Source organism: Neomonachus schauinslandi, chromosome 13 (genome assembly GCF_002201575.2).
Source record: "Neomonachus schauinslandi chromosome 13, ASM220157v2, whole genome shotgun sequence".
In the NCBI taxonomy this organism is placed as follows: Eukaryota; Metazoa; Chordata; class Mammalia; order Carnivora; family Phocidae; genus Neomonachus; species Neomonachus schauinslandi.
In genome coordinates, this window is record NC_058415.1 from 40,534,202 (window position 1) to 40,556,672 (window position 22,471).

The 22,471-nt window shown below is 40.6% G+C and overlaps 1 protein-coding gene across 1 annotated transcript in view; it reads right to left on the reverse strand.

Moving 5' to 3' along the window:
* Positions 1 to 22,471, reverse strand: part of FREM1 (FRAS1 related extracellular matrix 1) — a 145,954-nt gene that overhangs the window by 90,624 nt on the left and 32,859 nt on the right. The window contains exons 8-15 of the mRNA XM_021682416.2: positions 21,336 to 21,680; positions 20,598 to 20,740; positions 12,970 to 13,163; positions 12,163 to 12,253; positions 10,683 to 10,850; positions 7,192 to 7,400; positions 4,325 to 4,418; positions 655 to 907 (exon numbers count right to left, since the gene is read on the reverse strand). Of these exons, the coding sequence (XP_021538091.1) occupies positions 655 to 907; positions 4,325 to 4,418; positions 7,192 to 7,400; positions 10,683 to 10,850; positions 12,163 to 12,253; positions 12,970 to 13,163; positions 20,598 to 20,740; positions 21,336 to 21,680 (1,497 nt within the window). The remainder of the gene's footprint in view (positions 1 to 654; positions 908 to 4,324; positions 4,419 to 7,191; positions 7,401 to 10,682; positions 10,851 to 12,162; positions 12,254 to 12,969; positions 13,164 to 20,597; positions 20,741 to 21,335; positions 21,681 to 22,471) is intronic.

The following is a 22,471-nucleotide window of genomic DNA, read 5'->3' on the forward strand; positions in this document are numbered from 1 at the left end:
CCGCTAATCTGTGTCCACCGCTGACTATTGCTGTGGGCATTACACAAAACATAAGATATCACCTTTGCTTTTCAGGAACTCAATAAAGGCAGACAAGTTACTTCTTAGGAGCTAGCTGGTGATTGAGTAAACTTTTTTTTTTATTATTAAGTAACCTCTGTACCCAGCATGGGGCTCAAACTCATGACCCCAAGAACAAGAGTTATGTGCTCTACCAACTGAGCCGGTCAAGTGCCCCTTAAAATTAATATTATAATTATGGTAGGGTGCTTACTTCAGGCATTTCTGCTATGATGTATGGATCCCAAAGCTGTGATGGTCAAATAAAGTCTTCTTCAAATTGACCAAAAAGGAATGCAGACAACCCAGGGTGAATTAAAGGTCTAAGGGGGAAGCATCGGAAACAAAGCAGCAATAATACGTGCTCCTTCTCCATTCTGAAATTCATTACATTACTGAGATCAGAAATCCTTCTAAATATGGTGATTATACTTACAAAAGGGGATACAGACTGCTGCTTCCGCTGCTTTTTTTTTAAAGGAAGCAAGCATTAAGACTGTTCGATTATCAGAGTGCCCAGCAAGGAGTGGGGTTACGACTCTGTGGTGGTGCTTGCATCCGCTCACTCACACTGGTCGCTGTGTGATCACTCACCCGTGTGTTTGTATGTCACAGCCCCTGAGATGACATCTCCCTGAGAGAACTGATCCACTGTGACTCCAGCTTTCCTCACCACGCCATGCTGAGGCTCTCGAGCAATCACAAACATCAGCTTCAAGTCATCACTGTCCACATCAGTAGCCAAAATGTATTCAGAGGTGATGACCACCTCTTCGCCCTCTGAGCAATGCATCATGGGGATGAGGTCAGCCTTTAGGATTGGTGGCTCATCATTTACAGGGAACACCTAGGGGGAAAAAATGCATGTTTTCAAGAAAAAAGAAAGCAATGACAAATTGCCCAACTGGTAAACCATAGCTCATCACTGGAATGACAGGCATTTTCGATCTTCCAGACACAAGAAACAATAGCCATGGAATTTGGCCAAGCAGGCTGTATCTTCTCCCCATATGAACCATCTTGTAAGAAATGGCCAACATGAGAGACATTTGAGGTAGGAATGGAAGAGTATGGTTATGGTTTGGGACTCAAAGCTCTCATTTGTCTCTAGAGAGACAAAATATAAATGTAATACAAAGCAGTCTTCACACTAAAGTCCCTATCCTCCTTCGTTATATTCACACATATTCCAGAGGAAATCTGGTCCTTGTGGTCTGATGCATTTATATTTACCGCACCAGAGTTATTTATATTTCAAATTATTTGGTGATTACAAAGCTTTCATCGACCCTCAACTTCCTGCCACCCAGGAAGTTTCTCCAAACTTACAATAAGCAGCAGCTTATTTCGAACATTTTGAGTTACCTCTGAAACTCTATAACCATTAAATCAATCCCAGGCTTCAACTTGACAAACCATTTTTCTCTCATTGTCATGAAAATAAAGCTCTAAGTAGAAAGGGAAAAAAGAGCAATATGGGTCCACCCTGGCTCTCCGAATCTAACAGGATGATGCAGACACTTGAAAAGGCAAGTCTTTTATTGTTTTTTAATTTTTAAAAAAGATTTATTTATTTATTTGAGAAAGAGAGAGAGAGAACGCAAGCAGGGGGAAGGGCAGAGGTGGTCACGCAACAGAGGGAGAGGGAATCCCAAGCAGACTCCACACTGAGTGTGGGGCTCAATCTCACGACCCTGAGATCCTGACCTGAGCTGAAATCAAGAGTTGGGGCTGAACCAACTGAGCCACCCAGGTGCCCCAAAAGGCAAGTCTTTTAAATCGGAATGAAAGACATTCTGCCTCTGAGGTCCCAGTCGCAACTTGGTGTGGGTGCTACACGTTTAGTTATCAAGTCCGGCCTGTGGATACTCTCAACCCCACATTTCCTGCCCCCTCGCTTCAGCCACGGGGATCTTTTCAAAATGTGGCTTTCATCAAGTCACTGCCTTATGGGGACCTTCAGTGTCTTCCTAGTGCTGCTCCAAGGATGTCTTAGGCCTCCGTTCATGCAATAGGGTGCCTCTGTCACCCCACTGCCTTTTCACCAGAAGACACTGAGTTCCTCCCACGTCCGATCTTTGCACCATCTCTGCATGTTCTCTCTGCCCCATGGCTCTGTAGGGTCAGCCCTCAGCTCTTGGCTCGGCTACTCTTTCCTTCAGATTACACATGGATTCTTCAGGGAAAACTTCTTTGACAACTCAGACTCATTAGGGACTTCTACCGTTTACTCTCTTTAGCACCCCATTTATTTGTAGAACACAGCCACATTTTAACTAATCAATTATTTCTGTGAGAATCTATTTAATATCTGCCTTCATCCCCTGCCTATAATCTCTAACAGAACGAGACTTTCTTTGTCATGTTCATCATCATATCCCAAGCATCTAGCATAGGAACTGGCCTATAGAAGGCACTTTTTTAAATATTTATGGAGTAAATAAATAAATGAATGAAGATAAATATGTATATATGATCTGAACACCCTGCTATTTAAACAGGCTAACAACTCTACAACAAATATACATGAAATTATTTTCATATTTTCCTTTAAAGGGTAGAGGGATGGGGTAATAGAAACTCAGATTTATTTATTTAATCAAAGGTAAAAACAAAAAAGTATGCCATATTCTATTCTATTTTCTATTGGCTTATTAGGAAACAGTATCTTTGTTCAAGTCCTCTGAGTAGATTCATTAAAGACCCTCTTTATCACTGTTCTTGACTCTATTTGATGAATGTCACCAATACATCCATGATAACCACCTTACAAAATACAAAAGAGCCTCAGCTTTCAAATGGATAATAAAGTCCAAAGGCAACAGAATTTAAAACATTCCTCCTGGATAGAAAACAATCACACGGGGCGCCTGGGTGGCTCAGTCGTTAAGCGTCTGCCTTCGGCTCAGGTCATGATCCCGGGGTCCTGGGATCGAGCCCCGCGTCGGGCTCTCAGCTCTGCGGGAAGCCTGCTTCTCCCTCTCCCACTCCCCCTGCTTGTGTTCCCTCTCTCGCTGTGTCTCTCTCTGTCAAATAAATAAATAAAATCTTTAAAAAAAAAAAAAAAAAAAAAAGAAAACAATCACACATAATTGTCCAAAAATTACCTGTACTTCTGGTTGGCTTCCAAGGGCCATGCCCTTTTATCTAAAAAGTAACAACAAACAGACTGTTTACACAGTCAAACGATTGATTTGGGGCAAGTCATGGAAACTTCTCGAACCTGTTTTCTTGCCTATAAAATGGAGCTAATTCCTTCTCCTCTACTGCCCTGTGCCAGAGATAATTCCTTCTACTTCTTAAAAATACTAGATGGATGTAATCATTCTTAATTATTAACCATAAAAATGTCACACAAACACATTATTATCACTAATTATAATTTCATATCACAAAGATCTGACAAAATTCAAACAGAAATAGAATTTGGCAGATAAAAGTAAGAGGAGCACAATAATTCTTTCTGCAGACCTTCCTTTGTTACTAACTATAAATACCTGCAAATCCTGTGAGGTTTTTTTACTGACTGAAGTGGTCACACAACAGAGAAACTCAGGGGTTCCCATCAACCTTAATGTGCAGATTTTTTTCAACATTTGTCAAAAGGGGGAATGTAATCATTTCTAAAAGATTTCAGAAAGAAGTGTATAGGACAGGAACTAATAAGGGGGCACCACACACATAAAGACATGGCTTCTTCCACACAAGAGGGAAAAGCCCAGTGATGCTAGCTGCTAAATAAATATTTCAGAGTGTTACAGCTCAAAAATATTAGAATCAATTTACACACAGAACCAATTGGTTTTTAAATTAAGTATCTGGGTTTGAGGTCCGAGTGGTTTAATCTTTAAGTGGATTAGAAAGAGAAACCAGTATGCCCATTTCACCAATATAACTTTGCTGTCTATTGCCTGTCCTGAGACATTCAGACATAGCAGGTATGCTCTTGAAGTCCACATGTTTCAAGTTCTATCAGGAACTCTTAAAAGGCTTCCAAAGCAGGAGGCGGGGTGGCTCAGTCGGTTGAGTGTCCAACTCTTGATTTCAGCTCAGGTCTTGATCTCAGGGTCGTGGGATCGAGCCCCACAACAGGCTCTGCACTGAGCGTGGAGCCTGCTTAAGATTCTCTCCCTCTCCCTCTGCCCGTCCCCACCCCACTTACGTGCTCTCTCTCCCTCTCTCTCTCTCATTCTCAAAAAAAAAAAAGGCTTCCAAACCAGATGCTTTATTTCTATATGAACAAGGGAGGAAACTTTCTACCCACCTCAACATGTAGAACAAATTCTGCTGAATTCGTGCCATCTGTGACCTCCAAGAATATGTCATCCTGAAGTCTCTCAGATCCATCATGCTGATACCTGTGGGGATGATATTTGCCACTAGCCCCTCAAGGCCACTGTGACAGTAGATGTCTGACTCAAAAGCTCCTCCGTGGCTTTGGCCACATGGCCAATAAATGAATAACAAAAAAAACATAATCATGAAGTCACATACTTAAATACTCAAGTGTCCCCTGAATGTAAAAAATTTGCTCCACCCTGGAAAAATGTGTTGTATGCATTCATAATTTGTCCCTCAATCCAAAATCAGTCCTTCAAGTTGCCACTGTGGCAATGGGAACCAGTTGGTGTAGTTCTGCTTACTTACGTAACACAAGGCTGGGACCAGGGGGTGATTGAGACAGACAGTAGACAGGTAAAAGTGGGACACTGTGAATCTTGATGAGCCCCCTCCTCCCTTACTTTTAAGCCTCATCTTTCTGCTTGTGTTTTTGATCTATTCAGCTCTTCTCTAAAACTCTGATCTATGAATTATTTATTGCCTCTCTCCTGCCATTTACCCTCTTCTTTTTACTAGCTCTCTTTCACTCAACCTATAAAGATTTTCGAATCTCTCCAGACTTAAAAATATTTTTCCTTGATTTAGCTTTGGCCCTACTTTCCTTTAATTTTCAGTCAAGTTTTATAACAGAACTGTCTAATTCAAGACTTTTCATCTACTCTCCAACCACTGTAGTGATACGTGGCAAGTTCTAAACAGCTGTTGAATTGAGCCAAATTTTTAGCTTATTGATGATTTGTTCAAGATAGGAAATAAGCCCTAGGAAATAAAATTAAAAGTTACATAAAAATAGTATATTGAGGGGCGCCTGGGTGGCTCAGTTGGTTGAGCATCCAACTCTTGGTTTCGGCTCCAGTCATGATCTCAGGGTCCTGGGATCAAGCCCTTGCTTGGGGCTCACACTCAGGGGGGAGTCTGTTTGAGATTCTCTAACCCCCACCCTCACCCTGCTCATGCGCTCTCTCTCTCTCAAATAAATAAATCTAAAAAAAAAAAAAAGTATATCAAACCTATATAAAACTTACATATGAAAAAATCCCGGGGCTAAAAAGTATTTTGCTCAGGACTAGGCTCACCCATACACTGGGTAGGGACTCAGGTTTGGGTTCCATTCCATTCCAGTTTGGAATCCAGAATGGGATTCCATTCCAATGGTGAAGAAGGTCCGCCTCCTAACCCCAGTATCCCTCCCACACTGCCTCCTATGCTCCCTGATATTTTCATCAAAAATAGGTATGTGATAATGTACTAATCCTATCTTACCATGCTAATACCCCTAAAAGGGCCAAGTGGAATCTAGGAGTACACATCCAAAGGCATGGCTATGGAATCAAACAGAATTTTCAAAACCAGACTCCTCCACATACTGGCTGAGTGACTTCAACCTCTTAGTTTCTTCAACTATAACATGAGAATACAACCATCTACCTTGTCAGGCTTGATTACTATAAAGATTAAATGGGGGGGGGGGAAACATAATGGCAAGTCTATTGAAGAGTCCTTGAATTATATGCGCTGGCAGATACTAGTACTTTTTTTTCTATCCATCATTCACTCCCTAGTAAGAATTACCTAAACAGAGCTCTTGTTCTAACATGTAACTAAGAGCTGAGAACCCTAAAAAGAAGGAAATTTTAATGAGAATAGGAGTGAGTAGTGAAAAAAGGTCAAGATATTGGAGACCATGAATAAACTTAACTAAACTAAATTTCAGATGAAATTGATCTTCCTATGCACATCCAAGCTCCTAGTCAACTTTCAAGTGTGGAATTAAGCATTTGATGTCTAATACCTTCTGAAAGGTCAAAATTCCCATTTACAATTTGAACTTATAAATAGTAAGTCAACTAGTATATCTGTCTACCTGATCTGTGCTTTTGAGTACCTTGCATTGCTTTACAGAGAAGGCATTTTAGGAAATTCTGTAATTTTGCGGTTATAGAACTGCAGTAGGTAGAAGAAATGAAAGACCTCAAGGTGAGGGGAACTGCTGTAGGACCTTGAGAAATGAATTGCTCTCTCTCTGACTGTCAGAAAACCAAGTACTACTCCATATCTTCTCAGCCTACCCTACATGTTTGCCTACAAGTCCCTTCCCAGTAGAATGGAATAAAAATTTACATTAAAGATACTGATCAGGGGCACCTGGGTGGCTCAGTTGTTAAGCGTCTGCCTTCGGCTCAGGTCATGATCCCGGGGTCCTGGGATCGAGCCCCACATCGGGCTCCCTGCTCCTCAGGAAGCTTTCTTCTCCCTCTCCCTCTGCATCCCCCTGCTTGTGTTCCTGCTCTCACTATCTCTCTCTGTCAAATAAATTCAAAAAATCTTTAAGAATAAATAAATAAATAAATAAATAAACAAACAAACAAACAAACTGATCAACAGGATTTTATCCCAGAGTTTCCACGGTTGTGAAATTGGCTCTTCTTAAAGCCAAGTTCAACTATATAGGTTAGCCATATAGATTATTTCAGTCTATATCTAGTTTGGCTACTATCTCTTGTGATATGTACAGTTGCAGCAAATTTAATATTCACGGTAATTAATTTCTGTTGTTCAAATATCCAAAAAGTCATTCCCACTGGTACAAGCAAGCCAGATGGAAAGAAAATGTCTGGAGGGAAATTAAAAGTTTGTCATTTCTAATTTTCAACTGACCCTTGAAAGTATTAATTGGCATGCTGGCACCGCTGAAAAAGTTGAACAAACTTCTTTCTCTTACTCTGCCTCACAACTGATCCAGATGAAGGCCAAAGCATATCAAAAAATAAATCCAGGAAATGTTCTAACCTAACTTTTAAGGCACGGAGGTCTCCCCAAGAAAATGTGCCTCCTGTGTTTAGAGGAAATCCATCCAGCTCCACCCTTCCACACTGAGGCACTCTTTGTAGGGAGAGGCAGATGTTGTCCAGTTCGGTATCCACATCAGAAACCAGAATGTTCTCTGTGCTGATGACACATTGACCTCCCTCAGTCACTCTCAGGGCATTGGTAAACACCTAAAAAGAAGGAAGAAAACATTCGAAGTCTTGTTCCATGAACTATCCCTGAAGACTGAGCTCATTAAATAAATAGAAAACTTCTAGTACCACCTTCACATGCATGTCAATTAATTTTTTAAGGATGTGGTAAAGGGGACAAGTTCATAGCTGAACCTTTTGGCTGAAAAATATTTTTTACTAAACATTCCCAATTCTAAGCATTGAGGTATACAAAGAAGCAAGGCAGATTCATAACCGTGAAAGTATCTACGTTTCATTTACCTCAGACCCCCTTATAGTGGAAACAGCAACCAAACTAGTTCCTATTGGTGCTAAATAAAGAAAATAGTAACATCCATCATCATGTCCACACCCACCATTGCTGGATACATATATACCTTCACCTAGACAACGAACAACAATTATATCAAATTCCCCTAGAGGAAAGAATCCATCCCTTTTTTTCACCCTAAAAATTCTTAAAGATTTGGGAAATTGTTTGGAGCTTCTAAGTGTCAATTATAATGAGTATTTTACAGATGGAAGTAGAGCAGAAGACTGGAGATTGAAGATTCCACAAGAAATATTTTATTCAAACATCAGACAAATAATTAAGCTATAAAGATAACTTTTGATGACCGAAAAACCCACTACTCAACCAACAATTCATTTGAAAGTAAAAAGCAAGTAACAAGGGCTTGGGATATTTTACTGCTACATTGGGACTTGGCAAGACGTGTTCTATGGTCAAATAAGGCTTGAGAACAGTCATGTACAACATCTTCACCTTGGAGATTTATAAGGTGTGTAAGTATATTCAGCGTTCTGAGGTCCTGCAGTAGAAACAGTGGTGAACTTTGTTTAGCCTATCATTCTCCCAAATTCATATTACTACACAGAAGTAAAAGCAAGCAGATAGAGTTAGGGTACCAATCATGGGCTCTGAAGGTCCCCTTGCAAAAGGTCTGAGGTGAGTGCCTCACCCATGTGAGGATACAGCATTCTTGAAGGAAGAAGCCACACTCTTCAGACCAGCTGCCACTCCCAGAAAGAAGAATGTTCCTGAGGAAAAAGTTGGGCGGGGGTGGGGGGGGGGGTAGGAGATAGGCAGAAGAAAGGGAAGTGAGCAAGGAGAAGTCACAGTCTCCACTCAGAGCCCTGCTCTATCCTCCTGCCCACCAGGGCGCAGCTGCCCCAAGGCAGCCCCCCTGGGTCATGGGAATTTCGAGACCAACCACCCTGAGACACTTGCCTTCTAGTCTTCAATAAACGACCTCTACTAGCAACGGAAAACATAAAACAAGACTTCTCTTCTCTCCCTACAATGACTCTCACCCCCATCCTTCCCACATGCCTTACTCCTACATTTTTACTGTTTGTAGGAGAAAGAAAGAATATTCCTATTAAAAGAGGAGCATTATTTTTGAAACAAGGTCCATATCTGCTAGCCTCATTGATTTCCAAGTTGCATCAGTTAATACCTCGAGTTGCTAATGTTTCAAGGGATATACTCTGCTATACTCTGGGGTTTTAAAATATATATGCATTTTAGGGCAGCTTTCAAAAAATAAAAGCATAAGGCTAATTTGCCCCAGCTCATTTCATCACTAACTTTTCAGTCTCTGCCCAAACCTAGTACTTAGGTTTTGGGGCCTTCCCGTGAGCATCATATTAAGATCACCTCACGGTTATTACTCAACTCAGATATCTGTGGGTATTTCATGCCAGGAAACCACTCGCGTGTCTGGTTTCACTAGAGCTACTCATTTTTTAATCTTATTTTTAATGTTCTCAGTTCTCTAAGGTATGATTTCATTTGTCCCATACAGTATAGGAAAAAGAAGCCACTATGCCACGTTAGCCCTGAGTCCTCATAACTATTCCATCTACCTTCAGATGAGAGAGGTAACTGTTCACTTCACCATTTCTAGTTTTCTCGTTTTCTCCACAGACCATTTTTCTCTAGCAAGACGTTTGGGTTGCGTTGCATAAAACACTACTTCTCTCCATGATTGTTTTAGAAAAAGCTTTGGCTTCTTTAGATGCTGGGCTAGTTCAGGGCATGTATCTCATACACAGAAAAGAATGGTCTGAATAAGATCTAATCAAATTAACAGACATTCTAAACTGTTTCTTCCACAGGGAATGTGATCTGGTCCCTGACAGGGAAGGAATCAAAGAATATAGTTCAGATTCTTTTGTCTTTTGTGTGAGCTCTTTGGCGCATCTTCTGCCAAAAATGGCAAGTTCCGAGGTCTGAGGGGGCAGGCCAGCGATGTAAATGAGCGTGCTCAGCTGGGTGGGGCCTTTGGAGCCTGGAGAGCAGGCCCAGGCAGCTGCTGCTGGGGGTAAGTGAGTTCACTCTTCCTAGAGTTCCCAAATTTTCAAGAGAAGCCAGAAAGCCAGACTTGATATGAAACTTCCTGATGTGTAAATGTTGGCAACTCATTAATTAAAAGTATTGTTTGGCTCTATCAGAACAGTTCTGTGGGTTGAGTAAGCCCCTTGGTCCCTCAGACTGAGACCTCTGCCCTCCAACTTCAGGCAGATGTAGAGATGGGGAGGAGGGAGCTGGAAAGAGAGCCTCAGGGCTCCCAGCTGTCCTCCAGGTAGGCACCTGGAAGGTGACCTCTTTCCTTAGGGATGAGACATGTCTGGGTTCTCATGCCTCTGCTTCCTACCTTGTCTTTCCACTTCTGAGGGGAAAATTAGCCCAAGAATAGCCACACAAGTTAAGTCTAACCCTCTGATGGGGTTTGGAACAAACTTTCATTATGAAGTCCAGCCTCACAGATAAGATGCACAAGGTAGCATCATCTTTGTAGTTCAGTTTTAATAAGAGACCCAACTGTTTGACCATTTACGTCAACACTGGGGCTGGGATGGGAGAGGATAAAAGAACCCATCTTAAGTCATTTGAAAAATTAAGCGAGCATAGAGCTGGCCTGCAATGAAAGTAAGTATAAGTCCTTCCGGTTGCTAAGAGACCCATAACTTAATCCCCTTCCCCTGATCAGCATGTGAGACTTAGCAGAAAGGAAAGGAAAGAGGTTTTGATAAAGCTTTGAAAATAATGCCAAATTCAGCAACTGGAAAATCTCACCTTTTAGACAGAAAGACCCTTGGGAGGTGAAAGACTCCCCTCTCCAAGCTTTTTTTCCTACACTGTAGCTGAAAAATTAAAAAGTTCTGGAAAATAGCCTAAAGAAAAGTTAGCATTTCCAGTAAGTCTTCAAGTCTTTCTTTTCTTTCCTTAGGTCTTCCCGCCTCCTTATCTTTCACATCAAACATCGTACATACCTCAGGAACTTGATTGTCCACTGGAAGAACTGTAATGTTAAAGCAGATCCCGTGCAAAGTGCCACCATGTTGGTTACTGATGGAAAAGGCAAACTGGACATGTCCCGGATGGAGGCCTATATCTCGCATGGGTGGCATGTAGGCCACTTTCATGTGGTTCACAGCATGCTGCAAAGCAAATCGAGATGGACATGTGGGTGCCCATCTGCAAGGATCAGAGACTTTCAGAGAGCTAGGTCTCCGAGACCCATCATGTTGACATCCAACACTGGAAATGCCAACATCATCACTTTGAAGAGTCCAAAAAGCTCTATTTTATAAATCGCTTTTTCTAAAACCAGGAGGGAAAAGAACAAAGAAATTAAGTAAATATGTCAAGTGCTTGACACCAGCCAACTCTATAAAAGACAGGAGATGTGAATTTCAACCCAGCTCCACCACAAATTAGCTGTCTGATATTGGTCAAGTTACTTAAACTTGTGAGGTCTCTGTTTCCTTATCACTACAATAAATAAAATAATAAAATAATAGTACTAAGCACATGGGGTTTACATACTCATTTGCATCATCTAACTACAGTGAGATTAGGCAGAATCAGCCCTACGGACAGGGGTAGTTGCTGCCTAAGTATTCATCACCATTACTGTGACTCTCAGGGGAGTATTCAGGGAAGAGTCCACAGGAAGGGGGAGAAGGTTGGTGAAGAATTTGGGATGGTAGTAGGTATTGTAAGTTGAATGTGTTCCCCCAAAAAAGATATGTTGAGGTCCTAACCTCTAGTACCTCAAAATATGACCTTATTTGGGAATGGGGTTGTTGCAGCTGTAATCAGTTAAGATAAAGTGTAGTCACACTGAAGGGTGAGCCCTTCATGAAATATAACTTGCGTCCTCATAAGAAGAGAGAGACATGTAGAGAGAAGACAGCCATAGGATGACAGAGGCAGAATGAAGTGATGATCCACAAGCCAAAGAAGGTCAAAGAGTCCAAAGAAGAGGCAAGGAAGGCTTCCCCTACAGGGTTTCAGAAAATTGCGACCCTGACAACACCTTTACCTCAGACTTCCAGCCTCCAGAACTTCGAGACAGTAAGTCTGTTATTTTAAGCCACTCAGTTTGTGGTACCTACGGCAGCCCTAGGAAACGAACACGGTAGGATCTAGACTACTTGAATGTGTTAGAATAAAACCGTAGGCACCAGGTCTGTAAATCAGAGCCCTGCTACTGGTAAAACGATGCAAAAAAGCTGGGCTGAATTATAACAAGATTTTGAAATCATATCCAGCCCAATGAAGCATTGTCAAGTAGATGGCACATGCTAAATAAAAGTCTGCAAGCAGAAAGAACGTAGACATCAAGCATTTGATACTTTTGACGTATGTCAAAGGCCATCATTCTCAAGTGCAACACTAGGAGTGTCATCCCTTCTCTCAGAAGACACCTCCATCATGTTTGGTCAACATTTCAGCATAGCATCATACCTGAGTGAATGATCTCAGCCCCGGGGCTGCAGGATTTTTGGTCAGCTTTGGAATGCTATCGACCATAAACAATTTCCCAGCATCCAGATGTCTAAAGAGAGATACAGGAGAACACATCAGCTAATTTTCCAGGCAAGAAACATTAAGTCAAAGAGCCTGCAACCAAATTTTCTAAAGCTACAAATGCTCATTGCAAGAAGAAATCAAATGTTCCATCTTCATATTCTCTCCTGCGGGGGTGGGGTGGGGGTGGTTCTAGCCTTCTGTCCAGAATCATCAATGCCATTCTTATGACTGCAGAAACTATGTACAGAATTTTCTATTTTGATTTCATGAAAGTGAATCGTTCTTCTCATCCTAAAAAATGTTTCCTTGCTATCATGTACATGACACAAGCCTCAGGTATATTCATGCCACTTTTCTGATTGGGATTATAGAATATGACCATTTTGTGGCCTGCAATATCTGAAAATAGTGTTATAAAAATAAAATAAATTTTTATTAAAAAGACAAAAATAACATTCTCTTTAGAAAAAAAGGAATGTTGTATGAAAAAAAAAGATTAAAGACTATTTTAAGCTTACCTAAGCTGAAGACACTATAAGTGGCAGGTCACTTACCAATTAATACAGCTTTTGAAGGGAGGTATGAAATAAGTTTGAGATTACAGTAAATGCGGAATTGAATACAAGTTCATGTCTGACCAACAGGGCGACTGAACCACAGTACTGTACATGGACACTTGCAACTCAGTCCTTGGACACAACCCTCAACAAATAGCCCAGGTGATGACTTCTCAAGAGATACCTGTGGCCGAAAGAGAAAAATGGAGGTGTCGTTATCGTGTAGAGAAGCTCCCTGTCATATTCTGTATCTATATAATGTAGATGTTTCTTAGTTATGTAGGCCACCTCAGTTTCCTTGACAACCAAATGCCGAGAAACTCCAGGAGCCTCTTTTGGAAGCTGGTCATCCACTGGAGTGATATGGATGGTCACCACCTGGAAAGAAATTACCTGTGCCATTAATTTGAAATACCAAAGGACACCAAAGAAAACACCCCACAATCACCCAGTCATGGTTAAGATGCTTTTCAAAAACTCCCATTTGTAATATACTTCCATTGAAATGATTCAGGCGCTATTAAGAACATGGGCCAAAAATGGAACATTCTTACCCACTTAATGTTATATTTTAAGAATAGAATTATCACAATTATAGTTAATGCAGCCATGAATGCTATAGAACAGGCACATAATACACAAAATATGTTCCTGATTTTATTTCTACTTCTCCCTTGCACCAACAACCTGTGCTTCCTCTCACTACCATCCTCCACTCAGTCATTGATCCTAGAAACCTTGTCACGACTTTTGGTTCCTTCCTCTCCACTGACACATAACACATCTCCAAGTCCCAGAGTTTCTGCTTACCAAATTTCCTATGCCATGACTACACCCTGCCCCCACCCCAACTGTCATTCCCACTCTTACTGGTCTAGCTCCAGCTCTCATCGTTGTTTCCCATTATTGCAACAGCTTCCTGTAAGCCCTAACTCCAATACCTAATCTAGACTTTACGTATCTCTAGTCTTCTCTTTAAAAAAAAAAAAAATGCAAGTCAAATCAGTTATTCCTCTCCCCAAAAAACTAAAGAACCACTCGGGAGGGATTAAATTATTCAAGCTCCTCAGCATAGCACCCAAGACCTCCACGGTTTAGACACACTCTATTTTTCACCTTTATCTTGTACCACCTTTCAACATTAACCCAGGACACTAGATGAGCACAAGATACCAGGCTGTAGTTATCCAGCAGGTCTCTATGCTCTGGATCATGCTGTTCCTTCAATCTGCAATGCTTTTCTCCTGCTTTCTCCAGCAACTTGAGGCTTTCTTACCCTGGAGGGTTCTTCTTAAAACTTTGCCCAATTTCTTGGGGTTCCTGCGTGGCTCAGTCAGTTAAGCGTTCGACTCTTAATTTTGGCTCAGATTGTGGTCTCAGGGTCATGAGATTGAGTCCTGCATCAGGCTGCCCGCTCAATGGGGAGTCTGCTTGAGATTCTTTCCCTCTGCCCCTCCCCTACCCCCACATGTGCTTGCTCTCTCTAAAAGAAATAAATCAATCTTAAAAAAAAAAAAAACTTTGCCCAATTTCTCAATTGGAATTATTTTTGAATTTTGCTTATCCCTCAACAAACATTATTGTTTTATATTGCCTTGTATTAATTTTTAGTAGTTCACATGTCGGTCTCTCCTAGACTAAAATATCCACAAAGGGAGAATCATAGCCTAGTGCAAACCATGTGGAATTTGTCAGTGGACAGACAGTTAAAATGCAGAGTATACCACTCAGTAGTTATTAATCTTGAACAAGTCACTCGACCTTTTTGGGTGTCAGTTTTATTGGTTCGTTAAGTGTAACAACAACAATCTCACAGAGTTGCTTTGAGAATCAAATATCACCACGTAGATAAATATCTGGCACACAGTAGGTGCTCAATAAATATTATGTTCATTTCCGTTGCTCCATAAAAACTGGTATCCTATTTTGTAGACAGGGAGATACTTCATCAGTGTTCGCTAACTCAGTCAACATGGCCTATTTGTGATTTTTTTAATTCTTAAAATCATACTCACAGGTTTGGGATCATGTAAGAGGACAAGGCAACTTTGCCAAACAGCTTTTATCATCACATTTATTTTTTTTCCAATAATCCATAACTGGTAGCAAGAAGGCAATTACTAACTCTTTCTCAAAATGGGACATTTGTTTGGCATCACGGATCTTTGCACAGCTTGATGCGTGAGAGTATTCTTACTCTGGTTCTAATTATTTTAATATTGTTACCAAAGCACAGATCAGCAATGCCAGTTTTGTCTACAATAATGGTGTTCACAATACTTAATTTGACAATGAAGAAAATTCCTTTGTAAATTGATGTACAAAGCAAAAACTAAAGCATGGTTAAGCTTTTCGATGATAAAGCCTGGGACATCAGCTCAGTCACCTACAAACTAAGCTCCCTGAGGCAGATAATTTTACTCCTTTGGGGCTCAGTTTTTCTCTCTAGTAGCACAGTGAGTACCCAGTAGTAGGTGCTCAATTAATTAATTCCCTGTCTTCATCCTTCATTACTTTTACAAAAGCATACAACATATTTACTACTCCATTATGAAGCATTTCAATAATTAAAAACTAAAGCCCCTTATCAAAATAAAAGAACACAATGACAGTCATTTCTCCAGTCTCCTGGAGTCTGTGTCACAATTTTTTTTCCAATTACAGTTTTTTTGCTAATCTACAAAGTTCAGAAATTCTCTATGGGACCTCCCAGCCATAGCGTGCATCAGCGAGGCTCCACTTAATTGAAAAACTGGATTTAATATGGAAACAATAGTTATTGTGCCTTCAAAGAGACCATTTTCCATGCTAATTTATTCTCCAATGTGTTCTTTGTGTAAAAAGAATGTACAAGCATGCTTTTCTATACCCCTGTAGTAATTCTTGGTGGGCACATTTTTCAACATGCTTTATGATCACTTAAGTTGATGTATCTTTACATATTTATGCATGTTTAAACAATTATTGTATGTGTGTCTGTGGGTAAGAAAAATCCTATTTTAACAAGCTCCATAGAGAAATAAAGAATTCTCATTGTACTGAAATTTGGTTGTAAAAAAGACATTATTGAACACCCATTCCCAGACAATGAAAACCTAATGCCCAATCACTGGGCTCTTGCTGCTGACTCTCTCTACATCCCTCCAGTCTACTTATGGCCACAGGCACCTGCAAACAGACTTAGAGAGAATCTGAATATAAAGTGATAAAGCAGTACACAAAATGACAAAGCTTGACCTTGACCCTCAGAATCAGGCTTGATATATGATACTCCGACAGCTAGTATCTGACTTTCTTACAAGCCTGGGTTCTTGATCCTTTCTCTGTATCCGCTTTGATTTTTGCCTGATTCTTTATCTTGTATCTTCTTTTTGAGATTATCCAGCGCTATTTCTCTGCCCCAGGAACTACTACCCAAGTTAGCTTTGCCCACCCCACTCTCCAGTCTGACTTCTGACAAATGCCCATGCCCTGGGTGCCTGTTCTCTCATCCAGTCACATCCAGTTGCCTCCTTCCACTTGACCCACAGGGCTTTGTGGGACCTGCTTCCTTTCTTCCTCCATTTCTTAGTCCTCGTCCTGTTCCCTGTTTCTCTCATCTATCTGTATTTTTCATTCTCCACTTTACTTCTTTTTTTTTTAAGTTTTTATTTTAAACACCCAGTGCTCATCATGACAAGTGCATGCCTTAATCCCCATCACCTATTTCACCCATTTCCCCCCACCACCCCATTTTACTTCTAATATCACTTCCTCCTGGTTTAAGATCTCTTACAGCTTAAGCCCTATAAAGGCCTCTATGGAGAAGGATAAAGAAGGAAATATTTTTCAAAAACAAATTGAGCGGGTGAGGCTTTATTTGATGACAGTAATGACAACCAAGACAGAAAGAGAGAGGGGTTTCTTGCTGATGTGTAGACACACTGTTGGTTGGTGTGTCAGTCAACCTCTCTGACGAGCATTCAGTAGAGAAGGACAAGAGGAGGGAAAGGGCATCCCTGCTTATGTAACTTCTTTCCTGCTTTATGTGCATCGTGTCTCACCTGAGGACATCCTTGCTTTCTGTCTCTATGAAAGGCAGTTTTCCAACAGTGTGGCCTAAGCAATCTCGTGCCCTACTTTAATTTTTGGTGACCAGATTTTGCTGAATTTTTATCTGTAAGACATGACTAGATACTTGTCCAAATTGAAGATGCAATCATCAAGTAGACTAAATGATCATGCAAGTCCCTTAAAAATTAGAGTTTCAATGATGACATCGGGGGTTTACAACACAGAAACGCTTACCAACACACACACACAATACTTGTTTTGTTGTTAGGCACACACTAATTCCTAGAAACTCTGAAGAATAAAGATTTACACTTATTCCTCCCTATGGCACTCCCTCCCCAGTTCCTACCAAATGTTTCAGTCTTCTTATTTTCTCTTACTTTCAAGAAAAATGGAAAGAACCAGAGTTCATTTTGGTACACACAAAAAAGCAGCTCTTGAGGCTCTACTTTGAGTCTTGAAACAAAGTCAGAAGATACAAGATAAATAATTTGTGATTCCTGCCATCATCAGTGAGCTCACAGTTGATCCGATAAAACAAATAATGGCCTCACATTTTAGTTATTTGATATCAGATCATATAAAAGGACAAGCTGAGCCAGCCTGGGAGAGTTATGGAATGGAGGGCATTGGGAAAGGATTCTTGGAGCAGGTGATGCTATAGCTGAGAGTAGGTCCATAATCTGGAGAAGGACCAAGCTAAAGCTGCCACTAGTCAGAAGTGGGGGGAAAAAAATGGATGCCAGAGGAATGCTACCAAACACTCTGCCACTGTATGAATGCGTTGTAATTGTCCTCAGTTACAAGGATGTGGCTGATCTCTATTCTTAAGAGATGTGAGGGATTCTGACAATAATTTAGCCCCCAAAAGATGAAGATTGGAACCAAAGCACTGGCAGTGCGGTGGAGAGCTAGAGACACATGAGAGAAATTTATCGATTTAGTAAGACCTGCTGACTGACCGGTTATACAGATATTCGATGGAGAAAAGGGCTGGGGAGGACTTCAGGGATTCTAGTTACAGTGGTTTTCTACAAGTTTGGGGGGAAATATTCCAAATGTCTCATGGATTGTGGACATGATGAATTTAAAATGCTGGTGAAGGCACGTGGGTGGCTCAGTCCGTTGGATGTCTGCCTTTGGCTCGGGTCATGATCCCAGAGTCCCAGGATTGAGTCCCGCATCAGGTTCCCTGCTCAGTGGGGAGTCTGCTTCTCCTTCTGCCCCTCACCTCTCTCTCTCACTCTCTCATAAGTGAATAAAAATAAAATCTTTAAAAATAAAATAAAATGCTGGTGAGACATATGTGTAATGGTGTCAGGTACGGAGGCGGGTACATAAGTCCGAGCTGGAGAATATTTAGGAACCAAAGAATAGGTGGTACATGAAGACATAGCAAATTTATAGATTCTGTCTCTGTCTCTTTCTCAACAAAGATTAAGAAGACGAAAGCGAAGAAAAATATAATTATGACCTCTTCTTTCGAAATCTATCCATCATCTGGATCTACAGAGTTTGATCTGACTTATTTGCCAAGATTTAGAAATAATTCTGCTTCAATAAAGTTTTCATTACCTTATTATAGAGAGATCTCACATCTCCATTTGATCTATAAATATGAGATAAATATAAATAAATCTATACCTATGATGTATAAAATATGTAAGAGCAGAAGAGGAAAAAGAAGTCCTGAGCTTTCTTTTTTTTTGCTTTTGTTTTTTATTGTTATGTTAATCACCATACATTACATCATTAGTTTTAGATGAAGTGTTCCATGATTCATTGTTTGTGCGTAACACCCAGTGCTCCATGCAGAACGTGCCCTCTTTAATACCCATCACCAGGCTAACCCATCCTCCCAACCCCCTCCCCTCTAGAACCCTCAGTTTGTTTCTCAGAATCCATAGTCTCTCATGGTTTGTCTCCCCCTCCGACTCCCCCCCTTCATTCTTCCCCTCCTGCTATCTTCTTCTTTTTTTTTTTTAACATATATTGCATTATTTGTTTCAGAGGTACAGATCTGAGATTCAACAGTCTTGCACAATTCACAGCGCTGAGCTTTCAATTTTTTAAAAAAACACATAATCCACTAAAAGTGATATGGTATTCTAGTCAGAAACAGGTCAGTTTGAATAGATACAATAGAAGATTTAAAAATAAATCCTATTAGTAGTTGCCATTTTAGATTATCAAGTCAACTAAGGTCTCAAGCAAAAATGCAATCTAGAAATGGCATATAATACACTGTTGAAAAGAGGGAGTTGTTATTCGTAAAGGAATTGATTTGTTACTCAATATGCAGATGAATTAAGAATTTTCTCATTCATTCTCTATTCCCTCCTAACAGGGATCACCTAGTTCCTTCAGTTTCTGGGCTCTCTGACATCATTCTTCCTGATCATCCCTTTTTGTTACCTTTGTCTTGGCAAGCAGATGAATAGCTCAATCACCTATGCAGTGGCTAATGTAAGTGACTGTGACATTATGAGTAGCATTATATAACCAATAGGGACACATGCTTTAAGAAATCATTCTAGGGCGCCTGGGTGGCTCAGTCGTTAAGCATCTGCCTTCGGCTCAGGTCATGATCCCGGGGTCCTGGGATCGAGCCCCGCATCGGGCTCCCCGCTCGGCGGGAAGCCTGCTTCTCCCTCTCCCACTCCCCCTGCTTGTGTTCCTGTTCTCGCTGTCTCTCTCTGTCATAAATAAATAAAATCTTTAAAAAAAAAAAAAAGAAAGAAAGAAATCATTCTAGAGGGGCGCCTTGGTGGCCCTGTCTGATAAGCACCTGACTCTTGATTTCAGCTCAGGTCATGATCTCGGGGCCATGAGACTGACCCCTGCATCTGGGCTCCATGTTCAGCAGTGAATCTATTTCTTCCTCCTTCTCCCTCTGTCCCTACTCCCCTCTAAAATAAATAAATCTTTTTAAAACATCATTCTAGAGCTGGTTCTCAAGATCATAGCAAAAAGAACCGGGTATAGTAAGTAATCACTTATTTTCAGCTGTCTTTCCACCCCTACCACCAGCCATCCTCTCTTTACATGGAGTCTACCCTTTTATAGTTTATAGTTGTCCAGATCCTACACTAACTTCATTTTCTGTAATTTCTATATGAGGATGCCTCCTTAAACTTATTTCTGCATCCTGTATACTTAAATGATATACTTGAGTGGTGGTAAAACTAATAGTTCTTCAAAAGCAACAATAAATAATAGCTAATTTGTCTACTGAGTACTTAGCAGGTGCCAGAAAGTTCTCAGTACTTTATACATGATTATCTCACTTACCCTCACAATTGCTCTATAAGGAAGTTGTATTATTACCTATTTTACAGATGAGGAAACTGAGGCACAAGTCAAACAGTTAGTTAAGGTCAAGGACAGGAGAGAAACATGGGCAGTGTAACTTCAGAGACTATACTTGAACCACTACACATAAAATGCCAGTGTTTTCTCAAGTCTTATGAGACCAGCATATTCTGGGAGCTGTTCTGTATAAAAGGGCCCCATGGTTAAATGATCTTGAAAACCCCGCATTACACGGAGGTTTTACAAATACAATAATTTACAAAACTAATTAGGAAAGTAAATGGTAGAGAAGTCATGCTGCAAAGAAATTGAATTAATCTTGCTGAATCCATTGTTTCTCAAGCTTTGAACCTTAAAACCTGCTTTTACACAGTTTCTAATAACACCTCCTGGAATGGATATCTGTGGACAAGACTTTGAGGGCAGTATTCAGAGATGGCCTCTTACCTGTGGCACTGAGAGATTTGGAGGTTCATGGCTGTCCCACAGGACAAATTCAAAAAAGTCTTCAAAGATCTCTCCACCAAAGTGACGATAGTAAATGATGCCATTAAATAGATCCCTCTGAAGGAAGCCAGGGACAGGATAGCCTATCGGGTCCACATAACAGCACATACTTTTGTAACAATCTTCCAGATGTTGGGGTATAAAGATACTGGACTTATCTCCAAAGTATTCTCTGCCTAGTATGGTGGACTTTTCATTAAATACTTTTATCAAAGCTTATAAATAATAAGCAGAAAAATTAAAGTTGCTACACCTGTCTTAAAATAGGTAGAAAAATTAGCATTACAAAAAATATTTTTAAGAAACGGTCTTAACTAACACCAACGATTTGATCCCTATTTTGTTACTCCTGACTACTTTAAGAAGTAGTTATGAAATTATTCTAATAAAACATAAACAAATGTTTTTCATGAAATTACTTTACCAATAATTTAGAATAGGCCAAACACTTCTCTTCAAACTTATTTGTTCTATCATCTTGCTTGGCAGATGTAATTTTTCATAATGTAATAACTAGAGGCTTGCAGATGCACAGACTTGAATAGATCAATTTAACTTTTCCAGGTATCAGGTTTCCCATCCATAAAATGGGAATGATAATGGTATCTTACCTCATCAACTTGATGTCCACCCTTGTACAAATTCTGACACCAACAATCTTAACTGTTCAGAACTTACCTATCAGCCCTGGCCCTGGCTTCTTCATGATCTCTCCAGCCTGAGGAGGTTTTGTGATATTAAAGAAGATGTAGTCATCACTGGAGTCCATGTCTGATGCTCTCAGCATGGAACCCTGGATCAGTATGGTCTGCCCCTCCTCCAGTTCAATCACAACGTTGCTTATGAGGAATGGGGGACTGTCATCTTTGGGCAAGATGTTGATGGGAAACTTATGGCGGATGCTGTGATGGCCATCGAATATCCTGAAGATCACGAAGTCTTTGGTGGAGTCACTGTCGTCATGATGATAGCGAACAACTCCAGCCTGAAGGTCAGCCACGGTGAAGAGAAATCCTTTCCCGCCTGATGGAGAGAACAGAGATGGAGCTGACTGAATGAGAGGTGCCGAGGGAACAGCTGTAGTGAAAGCAGCCCTAGAGGAGAAGGCATTGAGGAAAGTGGACCAGCCAATACTTGCCTCACTTAAACAAAGTCTTGTTTAGTCAGCTCTGGGCCTCCACAGATCTGGTTTTGAATACTGGCTGTAACATTAATTAGCTGTGAGACTTGGGCAAAGTACTTAATTCGTTTGAGACTCGTCTATAAAATGGATAATAATACCTACCTCATATTCCCTAGTAAGGATGAGAGAACTTAAAGAACAGTAAGCCTACAAAATATGTTGATTTTTATTAAATTCATTGTTATCATCCTACATGGCAGCACTTCTTAGAGGGGCGGTCTTAAACCAAGAACATCAGTACCATCTGGGAAGTCGTTAGAAATGCAAGTTCTGGAGGTAAGCCCCAGCAATCTGTGTCTTACTAAACCTCCAGGAGAGTCTGACACATGCTAAAGTTTTTTGTTTTGTTTTGTTTTTAATTTTATTATGTTATGTTAGTCACCATACATCACTGGTTTTTGATGTGGTGATCCACGATCCATTGTTTTCGTATAACACCCAGTGCTCCATGCAGTACGTGCCCTCATTAATACCCATCACCGGACTAACCAATCCCCCCTCCCCGCTCCCCTCTAAAACCTGTTTGTTTCTCAGAGTCCATAGTCTCTCATGGTTCATCTCCCCCTCCAATTCCCCTCCCCCTCATTTTTCCCTTCCTTCTCCTAATGTCCTCCATGCTATTCCTTATGTT